Source organism: Cervus elaphus, chromosome 5, assembly GCF_910594005.1.
Source record: "Cervus elaphus chromosome 5, mCerEla1.1, whole genome shotgun sequence".
NCBI classification, from domain to species: Eukaryota; Metazoa; Chordata; class Mammalia; order Artiodactyla; family Cervidae; genus Cervus; species Cervus elaphus.
In genome coordinates this window covers 29,710,326-29,736,290 of record NC_057819.1, presented here as the reverse complement: position 1 = coordinate 29,736,290, position 25,965 = coordinate 29,710,326, and the positions used below count along the sequence as shown (strand labels likewise).

The following is a 25,965-nucleotide window of genomic DNA, read 5'->3' as shown; positions in this document are numbered from 1 at the left end:
ATTCCCTGGCTTGAATATTCATACTTTTCATCAGATTCTCAAAGCTTTCTCAAGCCCGTGGTTTAAAAGGATTTAAAGCGATAGCTCTGGTTATCCTTGGTTCATAAGTGTAACATCACTGAGAATCCTGAAGCCTAGTTTTATATTTGGATCAGTTATAAGGGAACAGAGGATTATAGGCATTATTTATCAAATTATGTCAAAGTTTGTTTTTGTCTCAACAACTTCCTACATTGTTATATTCTGTCCAGGCCATCCCATAGCATACCCTTCACCGTGATGGTGCTACCGTATTATCCTGCCATCCCATAATGCTCACAATCAGTTCTGAACATCCCCTATGATAACTTTCCTCTAGCAAATTGCAGTAAATATGCAAATTGTGAAGAGAATCTCTCAAATTTATCTGTGTCTCAAAGATATGTGTAGTTCTAAAGTCTGACCAAGAGAATGGGGATTCTGTTTTTTAAAACAAGTATTTGACTTTGGTTTTCAGAAAGGTAAAAAGAGTTTCTTCCCTGAATATGATGCTCTATGGGTGAAATCTTGCAGTTGCTTGAAGTTTTATTTTAGAGATCTCAGATACGTGGTAACGTAATTCCAAATACGAATTTAGTATATATAACTCAGCTCCATAGAAACAGATTTGCTGGGGTGACAATAGATTGCTGACGTCTCCCCTCGTAACATGAGGGATTTTGTTTCTTCTTAAGGCAGAAATCTTCAGAAAGCAGCAATAGGCCAGGAATCTACCCACATATAATACTTTTTAATCAATACATTTCCTACGTAATCGTGTTTGCAGCTGAAACATGTGCTTTTACTCCTGGGCAACCCAGCCAGTCAACACTTATTTATTAAGTCTCTATTATAGGTGAGGTGCAGTGTTATTTAGGGGGATATATTAGTGAAAAACAAACAATGAAAACAAAGCAAAATGAACACCTAAGCAAAATCCATAATCTCTTGGAGTTTGTTAATGAAATTACATGCAGCTAAGTTAAAAACTGAATAATCAAGTGAGTAAGGGAATATATACATGAGACAATATTCATTGTGAAAGGTATACAGTTTTTACTTTCAGTATTGCTTTATTTTCCCATACTTTTTAACCCTAATGATAAGGCACCTTTCAAGTGACCTCTTATCTTCTCCAAATATATATGAAGTTTATCATTTGTTAAGGAGTTTTGGAGTAATGTTTACACTTAGAAGTAGAGTTAACATCAGGCCTATTGTTCCAAGCAATGGAATGGAGTTAGAATCCAGAAAATCAGCAATTATTGGTAAAAATGTCTCCTGCTTCCTTGGTAATATTAGAAAGACCTCAGAAATAATCCATTAAAGAGAGGTTAAACAGGAAATGTTTAAAGTTAGGATTGTTATTTTGTTGCTGTTTTTATTTTAACCTGCCTTGAAATAAAATACTTTGAAAGTACTAGATATTACTAAGTTTATGAAAACAAAACATTCTACTTGGTGAGCTGAAATGACTATGAATGCTAACAGGAAAACAGACACTTCAGAATTCTTCGTACAGGTGTTTGTGGTGAAAAATTTCTTGGAGTCATGTGATGTAGTGGAAAGAGAATAGGATTTAGACTCAAAAGCCCTGGATTGAAGGGTAAAGCTGTTTGTCATTATGGTAACCATGAGCCCAGGTTGTCTGGGAACCATCGTGGTTTATATCTGTGGTCTCGACACAATTAATGATATCACCTTATTTCAGTCATAAAAATGTGCTGATTTGGACAAGAAACTATATGGTCAATTTAAGGTGACAACCAGCTCTTTTTGCATTAATAAATTTTGCATGATACATTGGCTCTTCCAAGTGATTGTGAGCGCAGAAGAAACTTGTGTGTCAGAAAATGATTTGTAATCTGAAAATAATTTATAAGAGCTAGAAAGAGGTGTATAAATATTAGTGTATTCATTTGGACAGAATCACCACAGTGCCTGTGTAAAGAGAGTAGATTTATTTTAGTCAATCACTCTGGAACAGAACAGATTGAACAGATTACTTAGATTAAACAAATTACTCTTGTTTAAGAAGCTGGATAGAAGCTTCCCCTGGAGGCCCTGTGGTTAAGACTTCTCCTTCCAATGCAGGGGTGCAGGTTTGATCTCTGGTGGGGTAAGCTAAGATCTCACAAGCCTTGGGGCCAAAAAAAAAAAAAAAAACCAAAACATAAAGCAAAAGCAATGTTGTAACAAATTCCATAAAGACTTAAAAAGAAGTTGTATAATGCCCTAGTTTTCCAAAATGTGTTGTACTGGTATCAAGGTACAGAACAGGACAACAAGGAATAATAAACCTAGACTTGACTTGTGATGAGGAAAAGGGATAGATTTCACTTAATTAAAATTCTAATGGGTTTACTAAACTGAGAAAAGTGGAACCAATTATTGCATAATTTCATCAATATTCAGTTTTCTTCCAGTTTGCCTCTTTATCATCTTCAAGAGACACTTGCATGTCCTATTAGCTTTGGGACATGGTAATAATTTTATTCTTTTTCAGAAGCTATTCCCAGTCATCACAGATGTTAATGAATTTGATCTTAAGTGAGCAATTTCTAAAAGAAAAAAAAACAGTCACGGGACTCTCCTCCCAACTTCTGTTTTATTCAGGATGATCCATGTGCTCTGTATAAACTGACTGAACCATAGTGTGGTTTTCTTTTATTTTTTTTGCAGGGGCGTGATGTGCTCAGTCTCTTGCTTTGCACAGGTTTTTCTCTAGTTGCTGCGAGCGGGGACTTCTCTCTAGTGGTGCATGGGCTTCTCTTGTTGCAGAGCATGTGCCCTGGGGCGGGAGGGCTTCAGGAGGACTCAGTAGTTATGGCTCACGGGCTTAGTTGCTCTGAGGCATGTGGGATCTCCCCGGACCAGGGATTGAACCCATGTCCCCTACATTGGCAGGTGGATTCTTATCCACTGTGCCACCAGGGAAGTCCTGCACCATACCTGTTTAGATTTCTTCCCGAGAAGCTGGCACAAGACTTGTGTTCATTTGAAATGAAATAAAACCAAATCAGTTTTTAATTAACAGAAAATGAGTTTCCCACAACTTCAAGGTCTCTTCATCAGTAGGAAGAAGAAACTAAATCAGTCTAACTCTGTGAAGCCATTGACTAAACATTGTGTGGACCACAGAACCTTGGCAAGCAAGAGCCAACTCACCATTTGCAACTTTTAAAAATAGTTTCTGGGACAAGATATTAGGGGATAATTATTACTAATTCACAAGGTTGTTTAAAAAAACTAAAGAGAATATATATGGAAGGTAGTAATCTGCAATTTTGAGTAGCTAGTCAATAAATACTAGTTGAGTAAATGAGCAAGATTTAGGAAGAAGCATCAAGGGAATATATCCTAAAAATAATGCTCTTTCTTTTATTTTTTTCTATGCCAGCCAAAACCCTCTCCCTTATACATTGGTACAGATGGCCATGAATGAGTTCATTTGACTGACTCAGATAACAATGATCACAAGCTTTATGTGTCTTTTCAATCATTAAAATAATTTTTACCTCCAAAATCTGAAATTGAAGATTCTGAACCCCCTACACTAGGATTTGAGGTCACCACAAGACTCAATTTTACTATCTCCATCTACTGGCAGGGAGGAACTATACCCAAGCATCTGGACTGGCATAGAAAAGAGGAGAAAGAACATTTAAAAGGTAAGCAAAACATATGTTTTTATTTACTTTACATTTTTAAACTTTACTTATACATTCTTGACATAATCTCAGGTGATTAAGGTTTATACAATGAACCATATTAGAGAAGAGAATCTCTTTAGGGGGGATCATATTCTTATCTGATTCTCTGACATGAGCAACTATAGACTTCACTGTCTTCTTTTCACAGTGGGAGTTTTTCTGTCCTTGTAATTCTACATTTCTATCCAGTTGTGCCAATGCTCAGTCTGTTTTCATATTCCTAATAATCTGCAAACTGCAGCGGGGTTACTGAAATGTTCTCATTTCTGCATTCTTTGATGTGTTAAAAGTAATTTCCCCTGGCACATTATATTGACGTTATGGTGTCGAGAGTGGCAGAATTTTTCTCGAACTGTAATTGATTATTCTGGTATTTCTTAGACTTTTTTCCGCATTCTTCATTGATACTAATTTCATTTGGCAGAAAGTGCTGTATAAAAGGTCCCTGTTAATCAGTCAAAGTCTTCATACATATTTATATTAGTTTTTTTTTTTTTTGGCATTTTTCCTTCCTATCATGAATCTTCAGTTTGTTGGTTGGTTTTTAACAGGATTACAACACTGCAATCATGTTTTGAATTATGATAACTTCTCTAAATGTTTTGATGGTTTGTGTGCTTGTGCAGGAATAAATCTCTATAAATTTAAATTGCATGCTTTAAATGATTAGGTGTTATTAATGCTTCTATTATACATATCTTTCTTTAAAAAGCCTGATCTCAACTAGAAAATAGGAGTAATAGCCACATGCCAAGATAATTAGTATTACTACACTTTCTGTAATTAAATTAAGTACAGTTTGTACTTTTTTCTCCTGTTAGGTTTCTCCTGCCTCTCCCCACCCCCAAACAAGTGTTTTCCTATTTTTTTTTCCATTTCTTCTTTCAGAAGAGGGACTGATGGATTTATAGGGGACATGGGTGGAAAGTTTTCAACATCAAAATCAGATTCTGTGGGCAAGAATTTTCAAGGAAATGCTCTGTTCAGACAGGTCTGTTCACTCTCTGGGAGGTCACGAATGCAGCTGGTCCATTTGCTGACTGAGGATTACAGGCACGTAAACAGCGCAAACACTGTTCAGAAGGATTCTTAAATCTCCTTCTGGCATCTGACAACGTCCAATCTGAGAGATGTATCCTCAGAGTCTTCTCTGAGGTCAGAATGTAGAGGAGTAGGTGTTTTTGGATAATATCGAAGGAAGCAGTGATAAGGAGTGTTAGAGAATCATCCATGAAATGAATGAAATGAAACTTCCGGTGGACTCTGTAAGTTTTCAGTTCAGTCCCTGTTTTGAATTTGTGTTCAAAATTCAAAATATGTATTTTCTTGACTCTGTCCCATCCCTGTGTTTCAGCTCCTCTTTTTAGACTATTTTTTTCTGAATCTTTGGTTTGATTTTAAAACTATTGTCATAAAACTAGCTGTTGCTGGAGAATTCAGCTAATGGTTCTGTGGTTATAGTTAAGCCAATTATTCAGCATCTCTTTATTTACTCTCTTAGAGTAGACCAACTAGATGATAAAATAATATAACCTGAAATGACATAGCTAAACATGGTTAGATACCTCATGCTGCTGCTGCTGCTAAATCGCTTCAGTCGTGTCTGACTCTGTGCGACCTCGTAGATGGCAGCCCACCAGGCTCCCCCGTCCCTGGGATTCTCCAGGCGAGAACACTGGAGTGGGTGTGAAGTCACTCAGTCACGCGCGACTCTTCGCGGCCCCATGACTGCAGCCTACCAGGCTCTTCTGTCCGTGGGATTTCCAGGCAAGAGTACTGGAGTGGGTTGCCATTGCCTTCTCCGGGATGCCTCATGATCATTATTAAAAATGTCACTGAGAAATAGAATTTAGGTAATCTATATACCCATCAATGTTACATGTTTTATTTTTATTTTATGACTTCCACTTATTTTAAAAGTCCCACAGTTATATTTTATGCATATTTTAACATCACTTTAAGATTGAGGACAGTGGTTGAGGGTAGGGGGTAGGGTGGGAGGTAATGTTTTCCAGCCAAGAAGAATGATTAGAATATCCTTGAGCGTAAGTTTGTTTAAATATAGCCTCTGAAGTGCAGTCAAGTTCAGTGTGATTACTCTTCATTTATTGCTGCTAGCTTGAGGTGGAATTCCTACTGAAACCAAATATCCTGCTACAGATGTAACTTCTAAATCTCAAATATTGCTATGAATGTGCAAACCTTTTATCAGTTATTGATAGTGTTTAATTAATAATATTAGAAACATAAAGTGGGAGGACATGATTTGTATAAAAGCAACCAAATTTACTATTTTCCTACTATCTTTGGATATTATTTATAAGAAACTCATAGGCTCATTACATATAAATTATATACATTCAACTTTGAATATGAAATGCTAAATATAAGTAGGAAACAGTAAAGTCTCATTTTTCAGTGGTGATGATTGCTGAATACATTAAGACAGAAATAAATTCCTCTTTTATTGTTTCTTAGAAATCATTTATTTCCCCTAATGCAGAGTTTAATGTAAGAGAGAATTTTAAGCATATTTTAGATTTACACATATTTTAGATATTCACTAAATTCATAAGCAAATGGCCTTATTTGCATTTTTGAATGAGCTTGTATTGATTACATTTTCATTATTATTGTCCTTGATGCATTTTAAACATCTTCCCATCAAAATGTCACTACTGTATCTAGACGTTGTGTGTCCACCAAGAAATAGGTCACTGCTTTCAACATTTGAAATTGCTCATAAATTCCATCTCAATGTTGTAAATTATGTGTCCAGGGCACATACAATATACTGACAGATGCTAAGTCTCTAAACAGATGAAGTTCTTTAATATATTTTTTCTTAACTAAGCGTAGTTGATTGTTCTGAGGTTAAATAATATGAATTTGTATTTAATAATGTTAGCTGGTTTGGGGGATAATATTTCAAATAAATACATTTCACTGCTTAAAATATTTCAGAGTTTCTACCACTTAATGTAAATTCTCTAATACTGAATAATAGTTTTAATTCAACAAGAGATTTGATTAAATATTGAAAAAATGAAATCAATAATGAATCTTTAAAGTGAATGCTTCTTTTTTAAAGTGAATTATTCCTCATTTATCTCTGTTCTGTGTTCTGGTTTTAGCCTTCTTGTGGTATGTATAATACTGTATAGTTTAACTCAGGATAAAATATAATAGCATTGCCTAAACATGTTTTGCTGTGGTAATGTGTGTGTATAAAATTATAATCATTATTAATTGGGGTTCAGTAAAGTGTTTAAGGAGATTCTGTGTTTCTGTTGTTCTCCAGTCTCTAAGTCATGTCCAACTCTTTGCAACCCCATGGACTACAGCATGCCAGGCTACCCTGTCCTTCACTATCTCCTGAAGTTTGCACAAATTCATGTCCAATGAGTCAGTGATGCATCCAACCATCTCATCCTCTGTTGCCCCCTTCTCCTCCTTCCCTCAATCTTTTCCAGCATCAGGGTCTTTTCCAATGATTTGGCTCTTCGCATCAGGTGGTCAAAGTATTGGAACTTCAGCTTCAGCATCAGTCCTTTCGATGAATATTCAGGGTTAATTTTGTTTAGGATTGCGTGGTTTGATTTCCTTGCTGTCCAAGGGAATCTCAAGAGTCTTCTCCAGCACCACAATTTGAAAACTTTAGTTCTTCAGCACTCAGCCTTCTTTATGGTTCAGCTCTCACATCCATACATAACTACTGGAAAGACTATAGCTTTGACTATACAGAACTTTGTTGGCAAAGTGATGTCTCTGCTTTTTAATACCCTGTCTATGTTTGTATAGCTTTTCTTCTAAGGAGCAAGCATCTTTTAATTTTGTGGCTGCAGTCACTGTCCGAAGTGCTTTTGGAACCCAAGAAAATAAAATTGGTCACTATTTCCATATTTTCCCCAACTGTTTGCCATGAAGTGATGGGGCCAGATGCTATGATCTTGGTTTCTTGAAAGTTGAGTTTTAAGCCATCTTTTTCACTCTCCTCTTTCACCCTCATGAAGAAGTTGTTTACTGTCTCTTTGTTTTCTGCCATTAGAGTGGTATTATCTGCATATCTGAGGTTTTTTATATTTCTCTTGGCAGTCTTGATTACAGCTTGTGAATTCATCCAGCCTAGCATTTCGCATGATGTGCTCGGCATGTAGGTTAAATAAGTAGGGTGACAATATACAGCCTAGCCCTACAACTTTCCGGATTTCTAACTAGACTGTTGTTCCATATCTGTTTCTGTTACTTCTTGACATGTGGACAGGTTTCTCAGGAGAAAGGTAAGGTGGTCTGGTAGTCCCATCTCTTTAAGAATTTTCCAAGTTTGTTGTGATCCACACAGTCAAAGGCTTTGGTGTAGTCAGTAAAGCAGAAGTAGATATTTTTCTGGAACTCTCTTGCTTTTTCTATGATCCAGTAGATGTTGGCAATTTGATCTCTGGTTCCTCTGCCTTTCTAAATCCAACTTGTACATCTGTAAGTTCTCAGTTCACCTACTGCTGAAGCCTATCTTGAAGGATTTTCAGCATTAACTTTCTAGCATGTGCAATGAGTGCAGTTGTATGGTAGTCTGAACATTCTTTGGCATTGCCTTTCTTTCGAATTGGAATGAAAACTGACCCTTTCCAGTCCTGTGGCCACTGCTGAGTTTTTCAAATTTGCTGACATATTGAGTGCAACACTTTCACAGCATTGTTTTCTAGGGTTTGAAATAGCTCAGCTGGAATTCCATCACCTCCTCTAGCTTTATTCATAATATTGCTTCCTAAATCCCACTTGACTTCACACCCTAGGATGTTTGGCTCTAGATGAGTGACAACACCTTTGTGGCTATCCAGGTCATTTAGAACTTTTTTGTGTAGTTCTTCTGTGTATTTTTGCCACCCCTTCTTAATCTCTTGTGCTTGTATTAGGTCCTTGCTGTTTCTGTGCTTTACTGTGCCTATCTTTGCATGAAATGTTCACTTGTTACCACCAATTTTCTTGAAGAAGTCTCTATTCTTTCCTTTTCTACTGTTTTCTTCTATTTCTTTGCATCGTTCACTTAGGAACGTTTCTTACCTCCCCTTGCTATTCTCTGGGACTCTGAATTCAGTTTGGCATATCCTTCCCTTTCTCCTTTGCCTTTCACTTCTCTTCTTTTCTCAGATATTTGTAAGACCTCCTCAGGCAACCACTTTGTCTTCTTAAATTTCTATTTCTTGGTGGTGCTTTTGGTTACCGCCTCCCGTACAACGTTATGAACCTCCATCCATAGTTCTTCAGGTACCCTGTCTATCATATCTAATCCCTTGATCTCTTTGTCACCTCCACTGTATAATCATCAGGAATTTGATCTAGATCATACCTGAATGAGCTTATGATTTCCCCTCCTTTCTTCAATTTAAGCCTGAATTTTGCAATTAGGCGCTTGTGATTGTAGCCACAGTCAGGTCCAGGTCTTGTCTTTGCTGACTGTATACAGCTTCTCCATATTCAGCTTCAGAGAATGTAATCAATTTGACTTCAGTGTTGACCATCTGGTGGTGTCCATATGTAGAGTCATCTCTTGTATTGTTGGAAAAAAGGGGTTTTGCTATGACCAGTGTATTCTCTTCACAAAACTCTTAGATTTTGCCGTGCTTCATTTTATATTCCAAGGCCAAACTTGCCTGTTATTCCAGGTATCTCTTGACTTCCTACATTTGTATTCCAATCCCCTGTGATGAAAAGGCCATGTTTGTTTGTTTGTTTGGTTGGTTGGTTTTTGGTATTGTTATAGAAGATCTTTCTCTGGTGGCTCTGGTGGTTAAGAATCCACTTGCAATGTGGGAGACCTGGGTTCGATCACTGGGGTGGGAAGATCCTCAGGAGGAGGGCATGGCAACCCACTTCAGTATTCTTGCCTGGAGAAACACCATGGACAGAGGAGCCTGGCAGGCTACAGTCCATGAGGTTGCAAAGAGTCGGACACGACTGAGTGGCTAAGCAAACATGTATTAGGTCTTGTAGGTCTTCACAGACCCTTTCAGTTTCTTCGGCATCACTGGTTGGGGCATAGGTTTGGATTACTTTGATTTTGAATGGTTTACCTTGGAAATGAACCAAGATCATTCTGTTGTTCTTGAGATTGCACCCAAGTACTGCATTTTGGACTCTTTTGTTGACTGTGAGGGCTAGCCTATTTCTTCTCAGGGATTCTTGCCCACAGTAGCAAATATAATGGTCTTCTGAATTAAATTCACCCATTCCTGTCCATTTTAGTTTATTGATTCCTAAAATTTTGGTGTTCACTCTTGCCATCTCCTGTATTTCTGTACTAGGCAGTTTATCCTGCATCATTGTAGGTAAGAAGATCATTGAAAGTTCGTCTTCCATAAATGAGCCTTCATTGAAAATGTTATACCCCCAAACCAAAATAGATTATTTTTACCGTTACGTTGAGGTCAAAATACCATGTTGCCAAATCACTGCCATTTGTTTCCCATGCCTCAATACTAGAAGAATTTTATAGATCTTACTTGTGGTGTAACATCAATTCAGATATTTCAGCAATGAAAAGGGAACACCAGCAATAGCCACACCAGGATAAATGGCTTGAAACTGCCACTCCAGGCAGACCCAAACATGTTTGCTATGTAACAATTTTGGTTACTTGTATAAAATCTTAGCTCTAACTTGTTTAAATGGTGTAAGTAATTTGATTAATCATGTTTTGAGAAGCCTAGAAATGGGCTGAATTTACTGTGTGCTTTGAGCTGGGATCTGGCCCCGTCTTGCTGTCCTACTGTGTGTCTGTCTACTTCTGTGCATCGACTTTTCCATCAGACTGACTTCTAAAATGACACCTTATTAGCTACAGCAGTTCTAGACCTTACTTCTGTGCCCGACTTGGTCTAGTTCTCTACTGTTGAGGAAAAGGAAAAAAAAAGCCACTGGATTCACTCTGATTGGCCCATTAGAGCTAATCCATGGAACAAGGGAAATTGGCGTATGTTGATTTTCCAGGCATACTTCTGGGTAGAGTCAGTCCAGGACTGCTTCACCGTGGTGGTGTTGAGGGGTTCCGGGAAGATGCTCACTTGTAAACTTTTCATCATTGCACATGGAAGGTTTGCTCTGAACTTCTGAACTGGGTCCTCGTTTCTTACCATTGCTCATAGTTAGGTAGGATGGTAATGGCTGAGTTCATTTACTTCTTATTAGATACAAAATAATTCAAACCGTGATATGCACGGCTATGTATAAAATAGATAACTAACGAGAACCTGCTGTAAGTATGGGTAACTCTCCTCAGCGCTCTGTGGTGGCCTGAATGGAAAAGAAATACAAAAACTAGGGGATTTATGTGTCCAGGTAGCTGGTTCACTTTGCTGCGCAGCAGAAACGAACACAACATTGTAAAACAACTATATTCCAATAAAAATTCATCTTAAAAAGACAGTGTCAGGTCAAAGAAACTGCATAATTTTGCCATCTTCTTCAGTCAACCTGAATTGCTGATTCAGGCAATTGGGGATTCGCATTCACTGTTGAGAAATTACTGCTTCTAGCTTCATTAGTTTTGTCTGTGTGAAATTGGATTCCTTGTGTATACTGGCCAATTTTGCATTATCTTTCATAGCAATCTCCAGTCCACTAATATCAGAAAAACTGGACAGTTGATAAAAATTTTTCTTTCTCACTGTGTTTGAATTAGATAGAATATGATGGACAAGATGTCTGTTTTACATACATACTGATTTATAATTATCAAGGTGGTTAGTATATACAAGTATCATTTCATTTGAATTTTAAAACAACCTCTGATTATTGCAAGTTTATAAAAATTAAAACCTAATGTGAAGTATCTTGCCTAAAATAACAGATTTTTACCATTAACTGATTCATAGTTCAGAGTTAAGATAAAATAATAATACATGTGGTATTCTCAGTGTGGTAAAATTATAGAAGGTGCTTTATTTAAAAATGAGTATGTTAAGACAATGGAAAATCTCAGTAATGAGTAATATAAAACGTGTCACCTGGAGCTGAAGTATGTATGTAGGTAATAATAGATGAACTTTGAGTAAAATATGAAGTAAGGGACTTGAGGAATATACATTGTAAAGGTTTATTATGTCTACATGTATAGCCTCTGGAAACTTAGGAATGAAAGATGAAATATTGAAATATTGAATTTTTTTGCCATGAGCTAGGAAATAATTTTTCTTTATGTTAGCAATATGTACCATGTGATGCCATGTGCTGGGCGAAAAGCTAGGTACTGGTTACAGACTTCAGAATCAGTTCTGTCTAGGTTTTTCTGTCTCACTGAAAGCTCAGAGTAGAGCAGGAAAGAAAGGAAGGTCAGCCCACCAAGGATGATTAAAATATGCCACCCTACATAGAGAACAGACTTACGGTATCGCCCAAGGGGAGGAGGTGGGGTAGGGATGGGTTGGGAGTTTGGGATTAGCAGATGCAACTATTATATATAGAGAATGGATAAGCATCAAGGCCTTACCGCATAGCAGAGGGCACTATATTCAGTGTCCTGAGGTAAACTGTGATGGAAAAGAATATATATAAAAAAAATTGTGTGTGTGTATGTGTGTATAACTGAATCACTTTCCTGTACAACTCAAATTGACACAACGCTCAAACGCAACTCCACTTGAATAAAGTAACTTTTATAAGATGCAGCCCTCAAGGAATGTACAAAGGGAATTCAGGATTACATTCTATCTGAAGTGGGTTTTGATAATGGAATATATGCTTACTAGAATTTCTAGTTGAGGAATGATACTAAATTACAGTCTTATAAGTTGTCACATTAAGAGTACAAAGCTTCGCCTGGTTCAGACATCCCAAGCCCTTGGTGCAGTGCATGAAAGAAAATAGGTTCTCAGTATATGATTTTTGACTATTCATTCCCTTGAGGAATAAATGATTATCATCTGTGATAGATTCAAGAGCCACAATTGTATATATTTAAAATAATTGCTTTTGTTATTATAGCTTGCTTAATATAGCAATCTCTTATTTTCCCCTAGTGCACATTTATTCTCATACATAATTCATGAATAATTGGAGGTATTGTTGTTCAGTCACTAAGTCATGTCTGACTCTTTGTGACCCCATGGACTGCACTTGCCAGGCTTCCCTGTCCTTCAGGATCTCCTGGAGTCGACTCAAACTTACGTCCATTAGGTCAGTGATGCCACCCAACCATCTCATCCTCTGTTGCCCACTTCTCCTGCCCTCAACATTTCGGGGTCAAAGCTTCGGGATCTTTTACAGTGAGTTGGGTTTTCACATCAGGTGAGCAAAGTATTGGAGCTTCAGCTTCAGTATCAGTCCTTCTAATGAATATTCAGGATTGATTTCCTTTATGAGTGACTGATTTGATCTCCTTTCTGTCCAAAAGACTCTCAAGAGTCCTCCAGCGACACAATTCTGAAGCATCAATTTTCCAGCTCTCAGCTTTCTTTATAATCCATCTCTTACATCTATACATGAACTGGAGAAACCATAGCCTTGACTAGATAGATCTTTGTTGACCAAGTAATGTCTTTGCTTTTTAATATACTGTCTAGGTTGGTCATAACTTTCCTGCCAAAGATTAAATGTCTTTTAATTTCATGGCTGCAGTCACCATCTGCAGTGATTTTGGAGCCCAAGAAAATAAAGTCTGCCACTGTTTCCACTGTTTTCCTATCTATTTGCCATGAAGTGAAGGGACCAGATGCCATGACCTTAGTTTTCTGAATGTTGGACTTTAAGCCAACTTTTTCATTCTCCTCTTTTACTTTTATCAAGATGCTCTTTAGTTCTTCTTCATTTTTTGCCATAAGGGTGGTGTCATCTGCATATCTGAGGTTATTGATATTTCTCCCGGCAATCTCGTTTCCACCTAGTGCTTCATTCAGCCTGCATCTCGCATGATGTACTCCTCATAGAAGTTAAATAAGCAGCTTAACAATATACTGCCTTGACGTACTCCTTTCCCAGTTTTGAACCAGTCCATTTTTCCTTGTCCAGTTCTAACTGTTGCTTGTTGACCTGCATACAGATTTCTCAGGAGGCAGGTAAGGTGGTCTAATATTCCCATCTCTTTAAGAATTGTCCACAGTTTGTTGTGATCCATAAGGTCAAAGACTTTATTGTAGTCAATGAAACAGATGCTTTTCTGGAATTCCCTTGCTTTTTCTATGATCCAGCAGATGTTGGCAATTTGCTGTCTGGTTCCTCTAATTTTTCTATATCTAGCTTGTACATCTGGAAGTTCTCAGTTCACCTACCAGTGAAGCCTAGCTTGAAGGATTTGAGCATTAACTTGCCAGCTTGTGAACTAAGAGCGTTTGTGTGGTGGTTTGAACATTCTCTTGCGTTGCCTTTCTTTGAGATTGGAATGAAAACTGACCTTTCCCAGTCCCTGCAGCCACTGCTGAGTTTTCCAAATTTGCTGACATATTGAGTACAGCATTCTGACAGTATCCGCTTTTAGGATTTGAAATCGCTCAGCTGGAATTCCATCACATCCTCTAGCTTTTTTTGTCATAATTCCATGCCTTCCTCCAGGGCATCTTCCCAACCCAGAGCTCCAACCCAGGTCTCCCACATTGCAGGCAGTTTCTTTACCATCTGAGCCACGAGGGAAGCCCAAGAATACTGGAGTGGATAGCCTATCCCTTCTCCAGGGGTTCTTCCCAACCCAGGAATCGAACCAGGGTCTCCTAATTGCAGGCAGATGAGCTACAAGGGAAGCCCCTAATGCTTTCTGAGACCCACTTGACTTTGCCCTTCAGGATGTCTGGTTCTAGGTGTGAGTGATCACACCATGGTGGTTATCTGGATCATTAAGATCTTTTTTGTATAGTTCTTGTGTGTATTCTTGTCACCTCTTCTTAATCTCGTCTGCTTCTCTTAGGTCCTTGACATTTCTGGCCTTTGTTGTGCCCATCTTTGCCTGAAATATTCCCTTGGTATCTCCAGTTTTCTTGAAGAGATCTCTGTTCTCTCCTATTCTGTGAAAATTTCCTCGATTTCTTTGCATTGTCCACTTAAGAAGGCTTTCTTATCTCTCCTTAGTCTTCTCTGGAACTCTGCATCTAGGTGTGTGTGTCTTTCCCTATCCCCTGTGCCTTTTATTTCTCTTCTTTTCTCAAAGAAGAAAACCCTTCGGAGATAACCACTTTGACTTCTTGCATGTCTTTTTTGTGATGGTTTTAGTCACCGCCTCCTATACAAGTTATGAACTTCCATCCATCGTTCTTCATGCACTCTATCTACCAGATTTAATCCTTTGAATCTGTTTGTCACCTCCACTGTATAATCATGACAGATTTGATTTAGGTCATACCTGAAGAGTCTAGTGGTTTTCCCTACTTTCTTTGATTTAAGCCTGAGTTCTGCAAAAGGGAGCTGATAATCTGAACCAAAATCAGCTCCAGATCTTGTTTTTGATGACTGTATAGAACTTCTCCATCTTCAGCTGAAAAGAATATAGTCAGTCTGATTTTGGTTTTTACCATCTGGTGATGTCCACATGTAGAGCCATCTCTAGTGCTGTTGAAAGATGGTGTTGGCTATGACCAAGGTGTTCTTTTGGCCAAACTATATTAGCTTTTGCCCTGTTTCATTCTGTACTGCAACACCAAACTTTCTTGTTACTCCTGGTATCTTTTGACTTATTTTTGCATTCCAGTCTGCTGTGATGAAATTTTTTCCTAGTAAGCTTTTGTTCTTGCATGTAATTCATGAATAGTTTGAGACAGACTGCACTAACTTCTGATTGTGTTTCTTTTATTTGCTCTTGTTTTATAGTATGTAAATGGTAGATTGAGTCATGACAAAATAAAAACATGAGTCATAGTTTTCTGTCTAGCATATTATTGTACTTTTATGCTAATAAACAGGATTTAGAATATTAAGCATTAAAAACTCCTATATAGTTTATAATTTATATAGACAGATTTATTTGCACAGTGGAGCTCAGGTATACTGTCTCTCTACAGAATCAAGAAAGATTAATTGAGATAACTCTGGATTTTCCAGGCAAAAAGGTGCCATTTATGGAGCCAGTGAAACAAGCCATATACACATATGTATATATGTGTGCATGTTTATATATGTGTAATATGATTTTAACTAACTTTTGTTAAAAGTAAAATTTGTTAAGGCTTAAACAGATTGAAAATGGAAACAGGCTTGTGAAAACTAGCAAGATTAAAATAAAGGTTTATCACAATAAAAAAAAAAAAACAGCTATTGAACAGAGCAAAGCACAAATAAGACATTGACTGTGTTTATGTATCAAGGAAAGGTTTGGAAATAGATGCAACTGTTACAGAAATGCCTTTTCTGACCCAGTTTGAAAATAACATATTTAGAAATAAACACACCAAAAATCATATAAGACACCTGTGAAATCTACTATTTCACAAGGATACTTTCCTATACAGCCTTGCCTATGTTAATAGGATCCCGAATTCTGCCGAACTTTAAACCAAGATTCAAGACCCTTCTGTTTACCTCCTTCTGAGTCCTCCAGGACTTTTCTGCTACAGTAAACTTAAAACATTAGCATGCAGAAGGACATGTATGGTTTCTCTTTCTTTATGGATCATATCTTGTCCACAAACTTCTTTTTTGATGTTATCTTTTAAAATAATACAACTTTTTCAAGTATTACATTTTTATTGCTTTCCATGATTTTCTTATTCTAGCTGCTTTCATTCATAATGAATATACCTTTAAAGGAACTACCTGCGAATATGGCAAGTAGTATAAAACTACTTTGATTTTAATGTTAACTTATTTAATTTAATAATGTTTAATGTTAATATACAAATGTGTAATGATTTTTTAAAAATTAATTTCCTTAATTTTTGGCTGCGTGGGGTCTTGGTTGCTGTGCTGGGCTTTCTCTAGTTGCAGTGAGCAGGGGCTACTCTCTAGTTGAGGTGTGCAGGCCTCTCATTGTAACTTCTTTAGTTGCAGAGCATGGGCTCTGGGGGCAGGTCAGTAGTTGTGGCGCACAGGCTTAGTTGCCCTGTGGCATGTGGAATCTTCCTGGACCAGGATCCAACCCATGTCCCCCACCTTGGCAGGTGGACTCTTAACCACAGAACCACAAGGGAAATCCCTGTAATGGTTCTTTATAACTGGATTGATGTCCAAGCTGTATGGTTTGCAGGATATTAGTTCCCCCACCAGGGACTGAACCCAGGCTCTTGATAGTGAAAGTGCCAAGTCCTAACCACTGGGCTGCCAGGAAGTTCTCTTTGTAATTGTATTGTATGTGAACATATATAGTCAACAGTTTTGCAGTATTTACATGATTAATCTCCTTTCTTGTCCTTTTTTAATTTTTATTTCATGTTAGTTTTCAGTACTCCTACCTCAAGGTGGATTGGGCAGGATAATAGGAAAAAGTGTTAATATTAAATTTTAAAATTTACTGTCTGTAAGTATTTTCATGCTAATCCTATCTGGATAAACAAGCCTTATTCTTGTTTAGGATGCATTGAAGTAGAGTGTTGCAAATACTTTTATGATTTGCCACCAAACATCTGTTTCATTTCTTTGGTACTTTCTTTGAATATCCTGCTCATTGTTTAGGAAAAGCAAATGTTCAATAAAGTAGTCACAAAATATGCACTTGTCTCTACCCTGATATCCTAGTAAAGTTCTATGTTTGGAAAGATCATTTTTAAACAACTGAGCTACGAATGCAGTCTTATTTTGGTAGATCCTAAATGTTGTTTCTTTTTTCTTTTCTTTTTGATTATAGGCCTACTTGTTGGAGATTTACATAAACTGTTGACAGTCATGTGCAAATCATATGTATTTGGTGGCAAACCTCACTGCATTCCAAGATGATTTGGGGGGAGCAGCAATTTAACTTAAAAGGAAATTTACAATTCTTTTACCACAAATAAGGTCTAGATTTTCAGCCTTTAAATTATGCTTAATTATAGTTTAATGAAATTGTGAACTATAGAGGAAAAAAGATGTAAACATAATTTAAGTATATGCAGTTAAGCTATGGGCTTTTTTGCCTGCATATATAAAAATAGAATTCAGATCTTTTAGTATCCATGTAGTTTTCTAGATTGCATATGAAAGCATAAACACAGCTATATTTGTGAAGAGTGTCTCAGATGACATAAAGCACTTTTTTTGAGACAGAAGGGGGAAAATAATAAATTTTAATAAATCTGATTGGAAAAAAATTAATTCATTAAAAAAACATTAGTTGCCAAAGTGAGAAGGCCTTGAGGATAAACTACTCTAATCCACCTCCAAAATATGTATGTTATTAAAATTTCAGAGAGTGGGGAAATATCTCTTTTAAGAGAAATCTTTGAAAAAGAGGATGTATTAATTTAATTTTGATAGTAAATTGTCATTGATTTATTAAAAAATTTGTCAGTATAGAGAATTCAGCCAACTTGATAGATCCTTCTGTGCTCTTACAATAATTACTGGTGCTAAATTATGTGCATAGGAAAGATATTGATTATTTCATATATATTAATATAACTAATGGCCAATCCAAGCATTATCCCCCCAATAAGACAGAACATGTTTCTGCACAAATTATAAGTGTAATTATAAGTAATGATTAAATTTTTCAATTTAAAAATTCCATGGAACTTAAAGGCATATTTACATAATATGATGATATTCCCCATCACATGCACTGTATATATTCGAAGGAAATCATATTTGTCTTTATCTTGTCTTGAAAGTGAAGTCGCTCAGTCGTGTCCAACTCTTTGCGACCCCGTTGACTGTAGCCCTCCAGGCTCCTCTGTCCATGGGATTCTCCAGGCAAGAATACTGAAGTGGGTTGCCATTTCCTTCTCCATACCAGCTTTTGCAGAAGCATTGTTGAAATAACTGGGTTTAAAAGAATGAAAAACCTGCTTTACGAACCATAACTACAACTTGTTACAATTATGTGAGGTATTTTAACAAGAAAATAGGTATTCTTTAATCCTAACCATATTCTCACTAATAAATAACCCTTAACATTGTCTTTTGAATTCTGGAAGTTACTTAAAGTGTATTATTTAGTTGCATTTTATCGGTTGAAATACGTATTTTGAGTTACATAACTACTAAATGACGAGTTGCCACAATTACTGTAATTGCCATTGAGAAACAGGGGCAAAGAGACATACTTGCAACCGAAATAGCTTCATGCACAGTAGATGTGTTAGTCATCTACTGTTATGTAAGAAATGCCCAGAAACCTGCAATTTTTGCAAAACTTCCCTGGTTTGCTTTCAGGTGTGAAGCTCAGAAATTCAGTCCTGGGAGACGGGGCTTTTTCTCTGAGTTTTTACAAGACGAAAACCAAGGCATCAGACTGATCCCATTTCCTTTCTGGAGAATAGTAGAGACACTGCCTTGGATTCATCCAGGTCTATTGAGGCTTCAGGATGGAGCCCCCTCTTATTCAGTACCCCTCAGCTGCTCACGTCCTGAGCATCTGAGCATGCAATCTCTTCTCTTTCCAAGGCTGGCAGCACAGAACTCCCCCTACAGTCTCTTTCATACTTTGAATTTCTTAAGATCAGGAAGCACCCAGCTTCTGTTTAGGGCTTTTCCTATTTAGGTTCAGCTCCCCCTATAAGCTAATTTCTGATCAATTCGGAGTTAACTGATCTGATCATGGGAGAAATGCTCCGTCCTTTTCACAGTTTCTAGTTGAAATCAAGGCTCATGCACATGTCGGACACAGGGTGGCGGGGGAATCACCTTAGTGTCTGCCTTCCAGAGCGAGAAGCGAGGTCATTGGTGTGAAATCATGGGCAGAGCGAATGAAGTTTAAATACTGAAGAGGCAGTTGGGCACTAGAAGTCCATTCCATTGGTTAAAAGGGAATTAAGATTAGTAGATACCCAGAACTGTGTTTAAAGAGCACAGGGAGCCGTATTCTATATCTGGTTATTACCCACAGTGGAAAAGAATCGGGAAAAGAATATATAACTGAATCACTGTGCTATATACCTGAAACTAGAAACTAACACAATACTGTAAATCAATTATATTGCAATTAAAAAAAGAGAGAGAGAATTAGGGTTTGGAAGTGAAAGAATCGAAGAGGAAAAGGCAGAAAACTATAATAGAAAGAAAAAAAGAAGAGAGAAGAAAAATGTAATTTAGTATAGAATGTCGTATGACCTAAAAGGCCTTAGACAAATCTGTATTGCAAAGTTTGATGAAACATATCTAAAAGGAGTCAATAAAATGAGGAATGTTTCATATTTCCACAAGCAGCTATATGTATGTTCAGCCTGGAAATTGGAGAAGGACAAATAAAGGGAAAATGGTGCTTATAAAGTAATGATACTCTTCTCTCTGTATAATACCACAAATACAAAATTCAGTCTTATGAAACATATCTCTTAGGTATGACAGCGATTAAGGTATTGGTATAGTTTAAATTACTGTCCTGATATTATGAGTATATCAAAGTTGAACAAAAAAGTGTCAGGTATGTACCATGCACATTACTTTGTGTTCACGGTCCAGTTCAAGCCTTTTAAATTGTTTTAGAAATTGAATTGATTGTTTAAGGTTTTGTGTTTTTGTGATTTTTGTTTGTTTTTGTTTTCCATTGTTTTGTTTTGTTTTTACTGGGATTTAGCAGACTTAATGGATTGGATCTTCATGACCTGAAAGGGCACAAATATCTTATGTCTTAGATTTTGTTTTTGTGGATAAACAGCTGCTCATTTCCCAAATATCAGTCATGTGTTTCCCCTCAATATCAACTCTTAAATGGGTAGACATAGGAACAATTTTGTCTCTATGCACTTGTGTATAAAATAGATAACCAACAAGGAGACCTATTATATAGCAGAGGGAACTGTATTCAATATTTTATAATAAAAAAGAATCTGAAAAATATATATATATACATATATATATAGCAGAATCACTTTGTTATACACCTGTAACTTTGTAAATCAACTATTTCAACTTGTCCTAACAATACTGATTTTCCTTACCCCTCATTTCTCCCCAGCAATCTAATCAGAAGTAAGAGATATTATTAACAATGTATTTTGGCATTTCATGATGTAAAATGTTGCCATGCCTAATAAACTTGGAAAGTATTTTATACCGTATTCGCCTCTTAGAAATTTAAAACTTATGTTAGCCTTTTCAAGTCGCTGAGAAGCCTTGCAACATTTCTTATAATTTCTTATCTTTGTAGACTGCTGATAATTCCCATACAGGATATTGACACGACTGCTTTGACCTCATTTCTTTTTTCAAGGTCATTTAAGGGTTGAGATCATTTAGTAATTACAGTTCCTGGAAGACTTTGGGCTTGTATCGGATACCTCTTTTTCTGAAGTTATTTTGAAACCCATAATTTTTGAAATCTGTTCTAAGTGTGTGTCTACGCTTCTGGTTTTACTTTTAGGTGTACAAGATCCCCAGCATGAGAGAATTATTACTGTGTCTACTAATGGAAGTATTCACAGCCCAAGGTTTCCTCACACTTATCCGAGAAATATGGACTTGGTATGGAGATTAGTGGCGGTAGAAGAAAATGTGTGGATACAGCTCACATTTGATGAGAGATTTGGGCTTGAAGACCCAGAAGATGACATATGCAAGTAAGTTATCATACTTGAAATTCCAGCAAAGTAACAACTGTTACAGTTTTTCAAGATGCTTCATTCTGAGGGTGTGATTTTTAAATGCCGTCTTTTGTCCTCTTATATTTTTCTGATCATCCAAGAAATTTACATCCTTGTTTAAGCTATGTTTCCATCTACTTCTGAAAATAATTTGAGGTAATATATGGCACAAAAATATGTATACAGTAAAGCAATTTAAAATACAGAATAGAGTAAAAAACCAAATAAAGGAATGTAAGTTGTGCCAGAGTGACCATTAGTGCCAAAAATTTTACATTTAAGCTTCCTCATAACCAAATCAATAAGATAAACAATAAGCTATTAAAAGAAAAAACAGTATCCATGGCTATGTATTGCCCATAGCATCCAGTACCTATAGGGACACACATAGATACACACACACACACACACAGACACACACACACACACACACACACAGACGGACATACACACGGGACTCAGAAGTTTGAATATCCTAAGAAAGAAATACAATTCTGAAAGCAGAATTAGAAATTTAGATTTGCATTATAGTTGACTAGGTAGACATTTATCATAATTCTCCTAGAAACTTTCATGAACTAAAGTCAGCTGGAGTATTTCACCCATGCAAAAGACCACCTACCGTATGTCATACAAATATTACTCTTTAAATCCTATGTGAATACACTTGTCAAGGTTGGGTGGTCTTATGGAAGATTTTTCACTTCATTGGCATTTGTATATCATGAAAATATTTTACTTGAGCTTCTTCGTGAGGGTCTTTATTTTCCCTTTGATATACAAGTTAAAAGAGAATTTTCGCTTTATGGTATATTACAGATAAATATTTCAATACAGATAAAATAAACTCTATACTTTACTGTCATCACAATTTGTATCTTTAACCTTTATATATGTAGTTACTTTTTTTCAATTTCTTCTTTCTGTGGATAGCCGCATTTCAGGTTATTTTTTCCTCTTCTGTCTCTAAACTTAAGCCTGGAAAACAAGAAGTTATTCTAGCTATTTTTGGAGATGGTGCTATTCAACCCTTCATTTTATAGATAAGCAAATGGGTTAGAGAAATAAAATAGCGACCCTGCATCTCATTCATAGTTTATAACTCAACACATGCTAAGATCCATTTTCCTAACAATCACAGAGGTGGTTTTCACCATTCTCTTCTGCACCTCTTGCCTTCTTTTCATGTGAAGTATTACATAATGTTGTAGAAATTGCAGAGTTTAAGATCTGGCCCTCTTTGCAAAGTAGCAAGTTAACCTACAGCAGTCTCATGGACTCTGACCACAGACAGCAGGCTCGAGGTTCCCAGACCAAGGGTGGGTGATGGTAGTGGTAGGAGTTGCATTCCCACAGGTCAGTGCCAGGAGGGCCATGTTATACCTGGGGGCCTGGCAGAGTGTGTGAGCGGAGAGGTGACGTTGTGTGTGTGTGTGTGTGTGTGTGTGTGTGTGTGTGTGTGTGTATGCGTGTGTGTATGATGCATGTTAGTAGTTAGATCATAAAAATACACTTGTCCAGAATGCCCTCATAGCCTGTGACTCAATTTCATTCAGTATGAGATTTAAGAAAAGTTAAGAAAGCTGAGCACAGAAGAATTGATGCTTTTGAACTGTGGTGTTGGAGAAGACTCTTGAGAGTCCCTTGGACTGCAAGGAGATCCAACCAGTCCATCCTAAAGGAGGTCAATCCTGGGTGTTCATTGGAAGGACTGATGTTGAAGCTGAAACTCCAATACTTTGGCCACCTGATGTGAAGAGCTAACTCATTGGAAAAGACCCTGATGCTGGGAGGGATTGAGGGCAGGAGGAGAAGGGGACAACAGAGGATGAGATGGTTGGATGGCATCCCCGACTCGATGGACATGAGTTTGAGTAAACTCCTGGAGTTGGTGATGGACAGGGAGTCCTGGCATGCTGCAGTTCATGGGGTCGCAAAGAGTCAGACACGACTGAGTGACTGAACTGCACTGAACTGAACTCTTCCAATAGTTCTGAAATCCTTTCCCTTTGTACCTTCTTGATGTACCTTCTTATTATTCTTGCAAACATAAATCATTTTCCTAATTTTGTAAACCTGATTTCTCAATTTTTAAAATAATTTTATCATGTGTATGTATCTCCCTATATATTATCCTATAAATTTAAATTTATTTTTATCTGTTTTGAAGTTATCTATCAACGTGATTATACTATGTGTTTACTTTTATGACGATGTGCATGTGAAAACAGCAGAACTCAGCAATATAAGGTTTTTCAAGTTCATGTGGACTCAGAGAGATTGTAACATTTGCCTTCCATGAGGTACAGTATCCATTATATAATTAGGCAGCCTTTCTTTTCTCTTCTGCTTTGATGAATGCTTGGCTTACTTCCAGCTTTTCTTGTCCAAAACTGCAAGAAATCTTTCTTGGCATTTATAGCTAACAATGGTATTACGTTCTTAAGACGTTAATATTTTTAGCTTTATGAGGTAGAGTTAAATTATTTCTAAAAGTGACCAGTTTACAGTTCTACCAACAATATGTAAAATTTATTTTTCTGCATTCTCTCCAACCTCTTGAGCTGGTACTTATTTAATTCTGGGTAGAAGGAAATGTATAAAATTGTACCTTAATGTAAAATTTTGTTTCTCCTTCCTACCAATGAGGTTGCAAATGTTCGTATTGTTACTGGCTGCTCAGAAATCCTTTACTGTGAAATGCCTGCTCGTGACTTTTGCCCAGATTTTACTGAACTCTTTGGTTATTTAAATTTTGGTTTTCATATTTAAGTCCTTAATCCATCTGTAATTTATTTTGTCTATGCAAGGTTTTACACCAGGGCATCTGATAGTGTCCTGACACTGTATATTTAGCAGTCACACTTTCCTCCGATGATGTGCAAAGCCAGCTAACTTGCAGGTCAGATTTTGTATCTGATGTGGCCTGTTTCTGGGTTCTCTATTCTGTTCTCTGGCTTTATTGTGTCCATCTGTGTACCAAATTGATACTCCCTTAATTACAGTGGCATTATAGAAGCCAGGTGATAGGGAACTCACTTTGTTTTCCTCCTTTTGGAGCATCCTCAGTATTTTACTTTTCACTATTTTTTTTACAAACAAGTTCCTTGAAGCCTCCTGTTGCAATTTCATTGAAATTGTGTTGCATCTACAAATCATTCTGCAAAGAATTGACATACTTATAGAAAAGAATCTTTCTGTCGTTGAGAATTTTATGCATCTGCAGCTATCTAGGTATTGTTTTTGTCTGTAGAGTTTTAAACTATTCTTTATAGAAATGTGATGCACCGTTATTTAGATTTATTTCTGTGATCTCTATGTGGTTGTTCATTTGCTAAGTCATCTCCAACTCTTTGTGACCCCATGCACTGTAGCATGCCAGCCTCCTTTGTCCTCCCAGATATTGCTCAAATTCATGTCCATTGAGTTGGTGGTGCTATCTAACCATCTCATCCTCTGCTGCCCCCTTCTCCTTTTTCCTTCGATCTTTCCCAACATCAGGCACTTTTCTAATGAGTCATATCTTTGTATCAGGTAGCCAAAATATTAGAGCTTCAGCTTCAGCAGCAGTCCTTCCAAAGAATATTCAGGATTGATTTCCTTTAGGATTGACTGGTTTGATCTCCTTGCAGTCCAAGGGACACTTGAGAGTCTTCTCCAGCAACACAATTCAGAAGCATCAATTCATTGGCACTCAGCCTTCTGTATGGTCCAGCTCTTACATCCGTACATGACTACTGGAAAAGCCGTTGATTTGACTAGATGGACCTTTGTTGGAAAAGTGATGTCTCTGATTTTTAATACACTGTCTAGGTTTGTCATAGCTTTCCTTCCAAGGAGCAAACATCTTTTAATTTCATGGCTGTAGTTACTGTTCCCAGTGATTTTGGAGCTGAAAAATATAAAATCTGTCACTGCTTCCACTTTTTCCCTTTCTATTTGCTATGAAGTGATGGGACAGGATGCCACAATCTTCATTTTTTGAATGTTGAGTTTTAAGCCAGATTTTTCACTCTTCTCTCCCATCCTCATCAAGAGGCCCTTTATTCCTCTTGACTTTCTAATCATCTGCATATCTGAGGTTGTTGATATTTCTGCCAGCAATCTTGATTGCGGCTATGCTTCATCCAGCCTGACATTTAGCATAGTATACTCTGCATAGAAGTTAAATAAACAGGGTAACAATATACAGCCTTGTCGTACTCCTTCCAAATTTAGAACCAGTCAGTTGTTTCATGTCCAGTTCTAACTGTTGCTTCCTGCATACAGGTTTCTCAGGAGACAAGTAACGTGGTCTGGTATTCCCATCTCATTAAGAATTTCTACAGTTTGTTGTGATCCAGACAGTCAAAGGCTTCAGAATAGTTAATGAAGCAGAAGTAGATGTTTTTCTGGAATTCTCTTGCTTTTTCCATGATCCAGCTGAATATTGGCAATTTGATCTCTGGTTCCTCTGCCTTTTCTAAATCTAGCTGTACGTCTAGAAGAACTTGGTTCACATACTGCTGAAGCCTAGCTTGAATGACTTTGAGCATAACTTTGCTAGCATATGAAATGAGGACAATTGTACCATAGTTTGAACATTATTTGGCATTGCCCTTCTT

The 25,965-nt window shown here is 37.1% G+C and overlaps 1 protein-coding gene across 2 annotated transcripts in view; it reads left to right on the top strand.

The window, feature by feature from the left end:
- PDGFC (platelet derived growth factor C) overlaps positions 1 to 25,965 on the top strand; it is a 242,579-nt gene that overhangs the window by 117,627 nt on the left and 98,987 nt on the right. For both annotated transcript variants that reach the window (XM_043902279.1, XM_043902280.1), the window contains one exon: positions 21,142 to 21,337. In XM_043902279.1, coding sequence (XP_043758214.1) covers positions 21,142 to 21,337 — 196 coding nt within the window. The remainder of the gene's footprint in view (positions 1 to 21,141; positions 21,338 to 25,965) is intronic.